The 14,473-nt window shown below is 41.7% G+C and overlaps 1 protein-coding gene across 1 annotated transcript in view; it reads left to right on the forward strand.

Annotated features, from left to right (window-relative positions):
* The window catches only part of DNAJC1 (DnaJ heat shock protein family (Hsp40) member C1), a 143,968-nt gene that overhangs the window by 69,662 nt on the left and 59,833 nt on the right, over positions 1-14,473 (forward strand). The window contains exon 7 of the mRNA XM_038755651.1: positions 11,241-11,331. Coding sequence (XP_038611579.1) covers positions 11,241-11,331 — 91 coding nt within the window. The remainder of the gene's footprint in view (positions 1-11,240; positions 11,332-14,473) is intronic.

Consider the following 14,473-nt stretch of genomic DNA (forward strand, 5'->3'; position numbering starts at 1 on the left):
CAGAATAATTTAGCCTGTGTTGTTTGACTTCCACACAGCAGCTTTGGGTTTGTGTGATGCTGTCACAATTTTTTTTTTAGAAAATGTGGTTTATTTGAAAAAAAAATCATTATTTCTGAGCTGATAGGGCAGGTTAATATCTACCTGTCACTGTTCTACCCAGTTGATGGTCACCTTTCTTAGCTGCACTCTTTATATAATCCTTTATGGGAGCTAGTGACTTTCAATCCTTCTCTTTCTCTTCCTCCTCATTTCCCTTCCCCTCACTAAGAAGTCACATTTGAGAAAAGAGGCACTTAAAATAATTAAGGTGGTCTTAGCTTTTGAGAAATGCTTTTTATATGTATGCCACGGGTTGGCCATTGTTGATGATTATTGTTAACTGAACCTGCTATTTTGTATCACAGAGTAACAGGCAGGCCTCCACCTGAGATGTTTGTGACAGACAACACCTAAGACGAGAAAATGTACACCATTTCAGCTTTAGAACTCTTAGGTTTTGACATTACAACTCTAGCCTTCTTTTGGGCACTACCTCTGAGAGTATAGGGAGTGTTGAGTACCAAAGAACCCTGGGGAAATGGGAAAACAATTTTTAAAAGCTGTGATGGGGGGACAGGGAAGTAGGAAAGGAAGTTTAAAGGGGGCTGGGAGGCCAAGGAGTGGGGAGGCAAAGAGAGAGAGATAGCAGATTGCTAAACCAATGGTTTGACATGTCCATTTCATGTTGGTGGACGTAAAAATTAGCTGCCCTGTCGTGGAGCCTCACTGGCGTATTATAAATGTATTAATGTATAGATGTATAGATGTATTAATGATATAAATGCTATATTAGTCCTCCATAATAGAGTACACCCCTCTAAACCATAAGCTCATTGTGGGCAGATAATGTATCTACCAACTCTGTTATATTGTACTCTCCCAAGCACTTAGTACAGTGCTTTGCACATGATAGATGCTCAGTAAATGCCGTTGGTTGAATCTGGGTCATTTTGGTAAAAATAAGGTATCTTACCTTGTTTGGGAACCAGTGGCCTATTTATGATATTGTTCCAATGAGAAAACTGGTCCCGACTTTCATTTTTTCAATATAAGACCCAATTTTCAGGAAACAATTAGGTTGTAAATCCCAGGACTGCCAGTAGAAGTAAAAGAATGAGATATTTCGGCACTTGAAAAGCTTTTGTTTGTAACGTATTACTTGCTCTATTCCATTTTGGGGTTTCTTTGAAAGGGAAATGCAGGGTATGGGGATTATTTTCAAGGTGAGACCTATGCTGTTTTAGGTCAGAAGGGAAAGGTACATCTGTAGGTTGTACAAATTGTGGTCAGTGATGGTTCAGACAATAGCCCCATTCCAGCTCTTGCCAAGTTGTCCAGATGGTCAGTGTCAATATCACAATTAATAGTAATGGCATTTGTTAAGCGCTTACTATGTGCAAAGCACTGCTCTAAATGCTGGGGGATACAAGGTGATCAGGTTGTCCCATGTGGGGCTCACAGTCTTAATCCCCATTTTACAGATGAGGTAACTGAGGCTCAGAGAAGCCAAGTGACTTGCCCAAAGTCATACAGGTGACAAGTGGCAGAGCTGGGATTAGAACCCATGACCTCTGACTCCCAAGCCCGTGCTCTTTCCACAGAGCCACGCTGCTTCTCTTGCAATTGCAATATTGAGAAGCAGCATGGCATAACGTAAAGAGCCTGGGCCTGGAAATCTGAGGATCTGAGTTTTAATTCTGGCCCTGCCACTTTTCTGCTGTGTGACCTTGGGCCTCAGTTACCTCACCTGTAAAATGGGAATTAAGACTGTGAGGCATTGACTGGGTCCAATCTGATTTGTTGAGCACCTACTATGTGCAGAGCACTGTACTAAGTGCTTGGGAGAGTGTAATACAACAGAATTAGCAGACATGCTCCTTGTCCATAATGAGCTTACAGTCTAGAGGGGAAGACACATTAATATGAATAAATAAATAATTTATACCATATATTTCAAAGATATGTATATAAATGCCTTGGGGCTGATTAGCTTGTAACTACCCCAGCACTTAGGGCAGTGTCTGGCATAACAAAAAGCATTAAAAAAAAGAAAAGAAAAAAATTAGTATAATATGAAGTAAGAATGGAGTTTGGATGGTGATGGTGGTAATTAAGCACTCACTATATGTCAAACACTGCTCTAAGCACTGGGATAGGTGTAAGTTAATCAGATTGTACACAGACCCTGTCCCTAATGGGGCTCACAGTCTAAGTAGGAAAGAGGACAGGTAAAATAAATAATGCCGCAGGGGAACCCTAAATAGTTGAGCGAAGTGTTCAACGAGCAGAGTGCATCTTCCTAAATGATGGTGTTTCCTGGGAAACAGAGAGGAACAAAAGACAGAGGAATAAACCCAAATGGAACTTCCAATATACCATGCAGGTTTAGATGATGTCAGTTATTTCAAAATGTTATCTGTGGTATTCAACAGGTTAGGTGATTTTTTTGCCCTGCTGCGGACTTATGTTAGGGCTGCATGTAAAGTTTAAAGGTGAGGTAAAATTATATGCCCCAGTGAGCAGTGTGGCTTTGTGGAAAGACCATGGACCAGGGAATCAAAGGACTGGGTTCTAATTCTGGCTCCGCCACTTGCCGGCTTTGTGACCTTGGACAAGTCACTTCTCTGTTCCTCAGTTTCTTCATCTGTAAAATAAGGATTTAAATTCCTGCTCTCAAACTTATTTAGACTGTGGGCCCCTGTGGAACTGGGACTGTATTTGACTTGATTAGCTTGTGTCTCCCCAAGAGATAGTATTGGCCATGGCACGTGGTAAGTGTTGAACAAATACCATTATCATTATTATTGCTAATAATGATAATAATTTGATGTCTTGAACTTGAACATTCATTTCTCTTTAATTTTCGAAGGCTTGCCCATTTTGTGTTTCTGATTTTTTTTTTATGCTCCTCTAGAGGCTGCATGGCATCAAAAGCCTGTTTAATATGTTTATGTAGTTTTGCTGTTTTCTATTGTTTAATGCCACTTAATCAAGTAAATGTTTTGTTTCCGTTTATGTTTTATGTTATAGAAATAGTCCACATTTTCAAATTTAAATGATTATTTCTGGTGTTTGTGGCCAGAGGGTGTAGTTTATTGCAACAGGCAAATGACATGTACTCACTGTCAACAAGAACAGGGATAACCCCATTATTTTAGCAGACTAATACAGAACATGAGAGTTTTACCAGATCAAGAATGCTTGGAACAGTTGTAATCCAACTGTTATTCTAGGAAACGTTTCCTGAAACTGCAGGTGCCAACTGTGTGACCCTGAGAGAACCACTTAGCTTTGTTGCACTCCAGTTCCTCTCTAATACCTGCCTAAATTTTAAGGACAGTTGAGGATGAAATGAAATATGGTATAGGAAGTACTTTGAATTCTTTGTGGGGAAAATGCCACATAAATTCAAAATATTATAAATTATATCATGAAATTGAGAGAGATGTCTAGGTAGCCTTTTGCCTAAATCCTTATGCTAATTGTCCATGAGGTTTCCATTGATGATGGTAGTTTGGCAAAATTGACTCATTTCAATCAAGACTTTTTAAAACAAATCTATCAGCTTTGCAATTTTTTTTTCTAAACCAGTGTGTAAACTTTTTCCCTGCTGCCCACCTACAATTTTTTGCATTTCATAACAATGGTCAGAAGTGGCATGTCAAAGTATAATACCCTCCCAGTGACTTGACTATTCAAACCTTTTGTTGTCCAGTTTAGTTTCTCTTAGGTAACCAGTTTTATTTAAGACCTCGGGTGTGGGGTTCCACTCCAACATATTAGGCTAAGGCCATCAGTATATTTTAAGAAGCCACTGTGTAGTCAGTGTCTGATAGGCTTGCTAACTTCAACCAAGTTCAAATTAACAATGTAATAGGAAGCTAGTGATTTAATAAGCATGTGCTTAGTAATATTTTGAATGTAATCTGAAAGTATTGTTCCCGATCCTAGAACAATTTGGCATTTGTAAAATGAAGAAGAAAAACTGGGGCCTGCACCAGATATTCAAATTAGCACAGCATACTTGCCCTGGGGCAACTTGAAATTGAATAAATTCTACCTCTCCTTTCTAGAACCTTTTTTAAACCTTTTACTAGGAATCTGTGTTTGAAGAGCAGGCAGATAGTTTTTGTGGCCCAGTGAGGTGGGTTAAAAATAGCTAGGAGGGCAACTACCACCTGGTTCTTCAAAGTAGGGGTGCCGACTTTTCATTTTGAGGGTTGTCAAACTTGCACGATGAACACCAAGAGTAGTGATGAAGGGAAATATTCCTTGAGAGAAGCGACCGTGTCTCCCTTCTCTGTTGTATTGTTCTCTCCCGAGCGCCTAGTACAGTGCTCTGCACACAGTAAGCCCTCAGTACATACAATTGATAGAATGAGAACAGAGTAGAAGAGGTGGTGAAGGAAGGGGTGAGGAAGGGAAAGGGAAGATTGGGATGGAGAGGATGGGGAAGGAAAAGGGATTCACTGTTTCTCCTCCTCCACTGGTGCTTTTGGGCCCTTGCCAGATGCATGTGGCTCAGGGGAGAAGGGGCATCGTGGACAATCAGTTCCTTTCCTTCCCACCTCAGGGGTCCAGGGTTCAGTGGGAACTGCCCCCGTGGCGGTGGGGCTGGGGGAGCTGGTGCCTGTGTGGGTCTGGGAAGCAGCAGCAACGCCCTTTCCCTCTCTCCTGCCGTTGAGCTTGTCTGGAGGCCCAGGGCCAGAGGCCGCTCTTGGGTCCTTCCTCCTACCCTGGTGGGTCAAGCCTTCCCCTTCTCTGCCTGGCAGGCTCCCCGTCCACTGCAGCTCTGTCTTGGCTGGCCACCCTCAGTGCCACTGCTGCTGGCTGGTGACACCCGGGGGCTGTGTTCCTGGGTGGGGTTCAGGACATTGCTTGCCCCTAGATGCCAGAAAACGGGGGTGAGAGCCGCCCAGTGAGGATGACGGGAGCCCCGGAGGACCCTGACAAGGCTAGGAACCACATCCAACTTGTGTTGCCAACTTGTACTTCCCAAGCGCTTAGTACAGTGATCTGCACACAGTAAGCGCTCAATAAATGCAATTGAATGAATGAATGAACATCGTGCCTGCTGGCAGAGGCAAGGGGCAGAGCCACCAACTTGGTTCCAACCCCCTTTCTGGTCCTGAGGGGTGCTTCCCTCTCCCCCCCCCGCCCCCAGCACATACACCAAAAATGCTGTTGAGATGAAGCTAATGCCATTGCTCATCCAGTGCCGAGTCCGTGGAGGCTTTGGCTTCCATCACCCCCTTGCTTTCAGGTGTGCTGGTGGGCTGGCCAGAGTCAGGATGATCCCTTGGTCAGATCGAGCAATGCTGAGGCGGATGGGCTTATTGCCCATTAGAAATGAGTGGGTGCAAATAAAGGAGGGTGCGGCCAATTTGGTCTTCTCCTCAGCCTCTCTCAGAAACAATGTAGAAAGAAATGAAGTGAAGCTCATTCGCTTTCACATTTTTTTTTTATTGGACCTGACCTTAACTAGGCAAAGGGGAGAAAGTGGCATATTCTTTGAAGATGTGTGAACCACTCAGTATAGGTTTCCCTAATGAGAGATCTGGAGGTGTGCTGTTATTGTTATCACTATTATTGTGGTGTTTAACACTTATTGTGTGTCAAGCACCGTTCCAAGTACTGGGGTAAGTAACAAGTTGTTCAGGTCAGATACAGTTCCTGTCCCACATGGGGCCCACAGTCTGATTAGTATAATGTTTGGCATATAGTGAGTGCTTATTATCATCACTATTGTTATTACTATTATACTCTCCCAACACTTAATAATCAGTCAATCATATTTATTGAACACTTACTATGTGCAGAGCACTGACTAAGCACTTGAGAGAGTACAGTACAACAGGATAAGCAGTCAGGTTCCCTGCCCATAGAGAGCTTATAGTCTAGAGGGGGAGGCAGATATTAATACGAATAAATAAATCAATGAATAAATAATTTATAATATGTATTTTAAAGATACACTGCTTTCATATTTCTATTGCACGGTAACTATCTCATTTTATCCCTACATTTTGGAAGAAGAGGTATTATCCCCATTTATTATTCCACATTTGAAGAAACTGAGACACAGAAAGGTTAAGTGACTTGCTTAAATTTCTGCAAAGAACCATTAGTAGCAATGGGACTGTAATCCGGGTCTCAGCTCCCGAACCTCTTTCCACTGGACCACATTCCCTTCTTTGTGGAAGATGGTATCTGGAATATTCAGAGTAACCTGAATCAGATGAGGAATCCGAGATTTGTGTGGGAAGGCTAGATTTTGAAAACTTGACCCCTTCTCTCCAGGAAAATCGTAGGATTTGGGCTGCGAAAGCCAAAATTCCACTGGAGTTTCAGTGCATGTAGATTATAAAGGGTTTACCTGATCATTACCTTAATCACTCAGTGGACTTTGTGCCCCAGTGGGAAGAGGGGAAAGGGAAAAAATGATGGCAAGTGGCACTGCACAAAGCACTATCATTCTATCAGCTTCTGCCCTCTAGACTGTAAACCTATTGTGGGAAGGGATTGTCTCTTTTTTTTTTTTGCTTTATTGCACTTTCCAAGTGCTTAGAACAGTGCTTTGCACACAGTAAGCGCTTAATAAATACGAATGAATGAATGAATGCTGCAGGCCTCAGAACCAAGACTTAGCCTTCATGTCTGATGTCCTCATCACCAGATCCAAATAATGTACATTACCCAGCAACTAACACCACAGCAGCATGGCTTAGTGGATAGAGCACTAGCCTGGGAGTTAGAAGGACCTGGATTCTAATCCTGGCTCCTCTGCTTGTCTGCTCTGTGACCTTGGGCAAGTCATTTCACTTGTCTTTGCCTCAGTTACCTCACATGTAAAATGGGGATTAAGAGTGAGCCCCATGTGGAACAGGGACTGTGTCCAACCTGTTTAACTTGTATCTACACCCGCTGTTAGAACCGTACTTGACACCTGGTAAACACTTAATGAGTACCATAATTAATATTATTGTTATTACCACAGTGCTGTGCTCCCTGGAAACTGCATTTGCCGGTGGGGGTGAAGAGGGGAGCTGTTCCCTGTAGCTGCTTCTCTCTGGCTTCCCATCTCATGTATTTTATTGACTGTTGGACACAAAGAAAGGCTTGTGAGATGCTTGAATCGGGGAGTCGGTTCTCACAGGAGCCCATCAGCCAGGAAGGCATCTCTGTGTTTTTTCACCGGAACAAAAGCCCCGCCCAGAAACGATTTCTCTCTAGAAGCTTTGAGCAATGTTTCTCCTGGCAGAAAGAACATTAGTGCTGTGAGTTATGGAACTGAAAGCGGGGAGTGCATCATTCCTGTTACCGTACACTTGAGAGACATTCATTTATTTGAGCAAAAATGGGTCCATTAAGTCAACCTAAAGATGAACCTACAGATTTAAATCTGCATCTTGGAATCAGTGAAGCTGGAGAGTATTTTAGGCTCTCCATTTTCCATGGTCTCCTGACTTCCAGCAGGGAAATCATGAGCTGGCTTCCCATTTCCTGTCAGGGCACCAATGTTTATTTCTTTGTCTTCTCATACACTGCTTTCAGTGCATTAATCCTCATTCAGCCTACAGTTGAAAAATAACCATTTTGGCTACAGAGTGGGGCAGGAGAATAGCTAATCAACACCATGTAGTAGACTCAATTAGTTCAATGTAGAACGGGAGCAGTGCTTTGAGGCAGGTTTTAGAAGCAAAATTAAAAAACTGGTGATGACTGGTGAGCAATCAATCCGGCATCCCCAGGTCTCAGGTCCAGAAAAATGGGGGAGGGGAAAAAATAAAATTTCCTGGAAAAGAAGCCTCTAGTACATATGAACCTTAATCATAATAACACTAGTTGGACTGTTACTAGCGGAAGCTTTATTTAATGCACTCATTTGAAGAATTGCAAAGGGAATAGAGAAAATGACTGCCCTAGTAAATTACACTGTGTAAATGTTCTCATTTTTCAAATTTGCCCTGATGCTGAAAAGGCCCCCCTACTTCTACATTTCATTGCTACTTTTTTCATTTTCTCTTTCATTTATGGATTTTCCTCTGGTTTTTTTTTTGAATGGCTTATATTTGAAATATTTTTAAACAGATTAGTAATTATTCTTACACTTACATTTTCATTTGACTTTTTTAGCTGAGTGACTCCTTTTGACTGTTTCTGCACAGAAATTTTCACTGAAGGTTGAGATTGCTCCAGATAATACTTCATTCTCTGCTGGAGGTTTGCTCTGTTTTGGTGGCCATGGCAAACTTGAAAATTTGCATCTAGGGCCCAAGCTCACAGCCCTTTGTCCAATATGGGGTGAAATTAATCTAAGTAAATGCCAATGTGACTGTTGTCATCATCATCCACAACAAATACACAAGAGATCCGCCACAACTCAGCCTGCACAGAGTTTCTGCCCATATGAGGCTCATAGTCTAGTAGGACTTAATCCCCATTTTACAGGTGAGGAAACTGAGGCATAGAGAAGTAAAGCTCATTGTGGGCTGGGAACGTGCTTACCAACTCACACTATATTGTGAGTTGAACACAATATACAATATGTTATATTGTACTCTCCCAAGCTCTTAGTACAGTGCTCTGCACACAGTAAGCGTTCAGTAAATAATGATTGTTTGATTAAAGTGATTTGTCCATGGTCATTCAAGAGGCAGGTGGCAAATGAGGCAAGTGGCAGAGCCTGGTTTAAAACCATGGTCTCAAGTTCCAGGTCTATGCTTTTTCCATTAGATAACTCTGAAGGTGGCCCCATATCTCCTGCTTGTAAAGTGGTTGAATAACTGTATTTTCTTTTTCTTGCTCGGGCATTTATTTTGAATGGTAATCAAAATATGTTTATCAACATCAAGCTTAGAAGCTTATCTGTGCAAATAAACTAATTTTGTGTTAAGCCCTATGTGCCTAGCACTGTTCTAAGCACTGGGGTAGATACGTGGGTCCCATGTGGACCCACAGAATTAATCCCCATTTTACAGATGAGGTAACTGAGGCACAAAGAAGTTAAGTGACTTGCCCAAAGTCACACAGCTGAAAAGTGGTGGAGCCAGGATTAGAATCCAGATCCTCTAACTCCCAAGCCTGTGCTCTTTCCACTAAGCCACAGTGCTTCTCTATGGTTCTTATTGTGTTTCTTTATTTTGCCAAGTTTGCCTTAATCCGTTTTTCATTAGGGACTCACTAGAGTGATTGATGATTAGGTTTAGTTTAAATGCCTGATCTCTTTCTAGGCTGCTGAATTTTCAGATTGAACTGGAAAAACCTAGAGAGAGTTGGGTGTGAGAAATCTAAAAATGTATGCTGTAGTAATCTAAACCAGGTCCCAAACTGAGTCACCCAGCAAGGGGACTGCTCTGCCAGTGGAGTCCATGTCTAGTGTAAAAATTCCCTGCCTAAAAGTGAACCCAAGTGTGGTCTTTCAGCCCCCTGCCTCTAACTGCCAGCTGCTGGTCTCTGGGCAGCCTGATTTACCAAAAGCAAAAAAGAGTCCTGGCCACACCCCAGAGAGTGACATCCCATTTTACCTTAACTCTTAATGCTCCCTCTCCCCATAGTCCACCTAGATGTGATACCATCTCCCACTCAGGTACACCTTTCCAAGCAAGCCCTTGTTAAAATTATAATTGCTAAGCGCTAGGGAAAATGCCCTTGCAATTAATACATGCATACATACGTATATATTTTGAGTGAAGGAACTGTCTGCTATTAGTATAATGAAATATTCCTGGGAATGTTATCATCAAATAGTAGTATACGAGACAGGACAAATCCGTCAATCAGTCATTTTTATTGAGTGCTTAGTATGTGCTAAGAGGACTTTACTAAGCACTTGGAAGAGTACAATGCAACAGAATTAGCAAATACATTCCCTGCCCATAATGAGCTTACAGTCTAAACGGGGAGACAGACATTAATATGAAATGGAAGTAGGAGGGGCAGTAATCACTAAAGCGGGGTTGCCAAAGACTGCAGGGGTGAATGGTCCAATGAAGAGAGAGTCAGGAAGGCTGCTGAGAAACCCAGATGTGGGAATCCTGGCTCTGCTCCTCTCTTCCGGGGCTCCTGTTGAGTTGTGGAGAGATTTTTTTTTTAATGGTATTTTTAAGCCTTTACTCTGTGGCAGGCACTCTACTAGTGGTAGATAAAAGCTAATCAGATTGGGCACAGTCCATCCAGGTCCCACAAGGGGCTCACAGCCTCAATGAGGGAACTGAGGCACAGAGAAGTGAAGTAACATGCCCAAAGTCACCCTGCAGACCAGTGGCAAAGCTGGGATTAGAACCCAGGTTCTTCTGACTCCCAGGTGCGTTCTCTTTTCCCCAAGGCCGTGGTGCTTCTCAAGTTCACCCTCGTGATCTTCCCCTGGCTCTCCTCCTCAGGATTTTACTGGGCTAACTCATTGATCCATTTGTCCATCCTTAAGAGGGAACATCAGGACAGGTGTGGTTGGTCAGAAGTTGGCCAAGGGCATGGACATTTGTGATAACCAGACATTATCCTTACCTTATGAATGGGATGGTAAAAGTTCTCGTCAAGCCTCTCCTCCTGCATCCTGCTGTCAACCTATTACCCCTCTTCTCTGATCATTTGCCCCTCCTCCAGGGAAAGACAGATGAAAGATTAAATGAATATTACAGCTATTTATCCTTTTGCACAATAACTAATTACATGTTCATACTCTTGTGTTTGCCTGTTCCTCCATTGTAATTATAAGCCTCTCTAGGGCAGGGGCCATCTCTTATTGTAATTTTTATAAGGTGTTTGGCCCAAACTAGGCACTCAAATTCTGTTGATAAAGATGATGAAAAGATTGCAAGAGGCCACAAAGGGTTTGGTGGGTTTTTTTTTTTTTTTTGGATTAACCATTGATTTAATTTGTCCTTCTACCCCTGTCCCCCATTAGCATGGATAATTGAAAGTTGATTGTATTTGACTTACCATTGGGAAAATGTAAATGTGTCTCCTTGGAAAGAGGAGAAGTGCCCTATCTGATAAATTCTCTATGAAATCATGGGAGAAATAGTTGAAGGAAAGCATTGTTAATTATGTTCACCACACCATTTGAAAGTGTTTCTCACCAGAACCACTGCTTTTAATGAATGGGCTGTTTATTAAAAATGGAATAGTTTGAAAATGTGCCACAGTGAATTTTTGAACTGTTTAAGGTGTTAAGTCCTTTGCCATTTCTTTTGAAGGATGCCAGACAATTTTATGTTGAATATAAGGAAACAAAATTGAAGGAAAAAGAAGATGCATTGGCCAGAGCTGAACTTGAAATCCTTCAGAGTGAGTTAAAAATGATTTCATTACCTTTGCAATGACATGTGTCGCTAAGATACCAACTCTGAGCCAGGGAAGCTTACTCTTTCCTGACCCATTATCTTGCATTCTCCGTGCAGCTGAGCTGTTGGGATTTTCTTGACTTCTGAATATCTTATAAGGTGCCCTGGACAAAAAAAGCTTATGTCCTTTCCCCACTCCTGGAAAGCTTCCTGGAAGGGAAAATTCGTGGTAATGTCTAAAGCCCCTAAAACCAGGGAGAAGAGTTCCTGGCTCAGCTGAGCGGAGGACATTTTCCAGCTGCCCAGTAAGAGCCAGACCTAGTTGTGATCATTTTTATAGGTGCCCAAAGATATTACCAATTAGCTTCCCTATATTACCAATTAACTTCCCTCATCTAGTTCACCAGAAAACCAGAAATTCGAATGATAAAGCAGTTCCTTCTCCTCAGAATAAAACCTCAGTGCAAATACCCACAGTTTCTTGCAGCTGACCTGAAGTTCCTCTGCTCATCTTTCTGAACCCCGGAGTGCCTTCTATCTCCTCAAGGCTTAAAAATTCACAAAATCCTGGCCTTGGGCTATTCATTTGCCTCTAGTTTTCTGACAGGCCTCTGGTTACTTTTCCTAGATATCATCTGCCATTGAACACCCTGGACCAACTGTGTTAGCCTGTAGACAATACCTTGACCCAGGGTCTCTGATTCCTTCACAGCCTCACCCCCCCAACACACCTCTTTAATTGCCATCTATGGTGTCACAACTAAAAATAAACAAGGCACTTTCCCATGACACATGCCTCAGCCAGGCCCCTCCCCCTTCAGAGCCCCCAGTAACCTCCGTTTTGGGGCTCCCACGGAACAGTGCTAACGGATCTGGATTGTTCTCTCAGACCCCTATAATGGATTAACTGCACTGGGGGATTTTTCTCAAAATAAAATCAGTATTTTAGTATAGACATATTTTCACAGTACAAATGCCTTTGTGGGAAAGTAATTGTCCCGATAGTCTACAGCAGGGAAATTTTCAAGATAAGAAATCCATCTCTTTAAGATGTGTTGGAGAAAAGATTGCTCACACATGTATTATGACCTCTCATTGCTGCTGTTCTCACAGGCAAAATATTTAGGGTCATTAGTGTTTTACTTTGCAAATGTGTTGCTTGGGCGTATTTTGGATTGGAAACCTAAGTTTTAATTTTAGCATTACTGATCAGAATTCTATAGATGTTAATATGCACGATAAAATTCTATTGGTATTTATAATAATAATAATAATGGCATTTATTAAGCGCTTACTATGTTCAAAGCACTGTTCTAAGCGCTGGGGAAATTGCAAGGTGATCAGGTTGCCCCACGGGGGGCTCACAATCTTAATCCCCATTTTACAGATGAGGTAACAGAAGCACAGAGAAGTTAAGTGACTTGCCCAAAGTCACACAGCTGACAATTGGCGGAGCCGGGATTTGAACCCATGAACTCTGACTCCAAAGCCCGGGCTCTTTCCACTGAGCCACGCTGCTTCTGCTATTTATGATAGGGCCAAGAGTAGGATGGTCTGAAAATGCAGTAACATCAGCGTATGCAATAGTACATTCATTCATTCAATTGTATTTATTGAGCACTTACTGTGTGCAGAGCACTGTACTAAGCGCTTGGGAAGTACAAGTTAGCAACATATAGAGATGGTCCCTACCCAGCAGCGGGCTCACAGTCTAGAAGGGGGAGACAGACAGAAAAACAAAACAGATTAATAAAATAAATAGAATAAATATGTACAAGTAAAATAAATAGAGTAATAAATACAAACATATACAGGAAGATACATATATACAGTACATGAAGATACTTTCATAATTTTTAATAAATAGTTTAGGAGACAGTTTGCATGAGCTGATGAATAAATGAGTAGGTATATGTGTAATGCATAGAGCACAGGCCTGGGAGTTAGAAGGTCATGGATTCTAATCCTGGCTACACCACTTGTCTACTGTGTGACCTTGGGCAAGTCACTTCACTTCTCTGTGTCTCAGCTCATCTGTAAAATCGGGATTGACAGGGACTGTTTCCAACCCTATTTGCTGTCTCCACCCAAGTGCTTAGTACAGTGCCTGGCATATAGCGCTTAACAAATGCCATTATTATTTTTAAAAAGAGCCCGGTCCTGGCAGTCAGAGGACCTGGCGTTCTCATCCCAGCCCTGCCACTTATCTGCTCTGTGACTTTGGGCAAGTCACCTCATTTCTCTGTGCCTCAGTTATCTCGTCTGCACAATGAGGACTCAATACCTGTTCTCCCATGTACTAGATTGTGAATCCCATATGGGACCTAATTATCTTATTTCTACTCCAGCTCTTAATAAAGAGCTTGGTACATAGTAAGTGCCTAAAAAATGCCACAATTATCATTATTACTGTTACTACTACTAGTAGTTAGCGGTGCTTAGAACAGTGCTTGGCACATAGTAAGCGCTTAACAAATACCATCATCATTATTATTGTGTAAAATAAAGCAGAATTTAAAAGCATTACTCCTCTCTCTTGATACAGGGAACTAATGTTTAAAAAGGAAATGATCGATTCCCCACCCCCGCTGCCTCAAAATTTGTGTTTTGCAATAGTTTTTTGCTTCTAGTTAATGAAAGTATGATTATTGATGTCTGTACTGGCAATTCTTATACAAATGTGACCTGGCTCTACTGAGTATATTAGTCTTGACCATTAAAGCAAGAGTGGGAAATGGAATTAAATTAAGAAAAATAATGTTTAATATTTGGGAAATGTTTTCCATTCTCTATGATTGCTGCACAGTCTTTACAGATTCTCCACCAGCTCTTCACATATCCTCCTCCGCCCCATACTTGAATAAGTCCTCAAAGTATAATATTGGGGAGAAAAACATCTCACACTTGGTCATTGTTGCTATTAAGAGATATAATAGGGCATTTCTCTCTCTGTAATTTCTCTGATCTATTGTATGTTTAGAAAAGGTAAAGGTGTTCATCGTTAAGGATATTAAAGAACAGAGGCACATTTCACTATTAATGTCAGAAATGCATGGTTTTTAGAAAAAAAAAATTTAGTCTCCAATGGTTACATGCAAAGAATCTTTTAATTAATTTTGTTAACTTTATTACGGTGTTCTGCATTG

This window comes from Tachyglossus aculeatus, chromosome 13 (genome assembly GCF_015852505.1).
Source record: "Tachyglossus aculeatus isolate mTacAcu1 chromosome 13, mTacAcu1.pri, whole genome shotgun sequence".
NCBI classification, from domain to species: domain Eukaryota; kingdom Metazoa; phylum Chordata; class Mammalia; order Monotremata; family Tachyglossidae; genus Tachyglossus; species Tachyglossus aculeatus.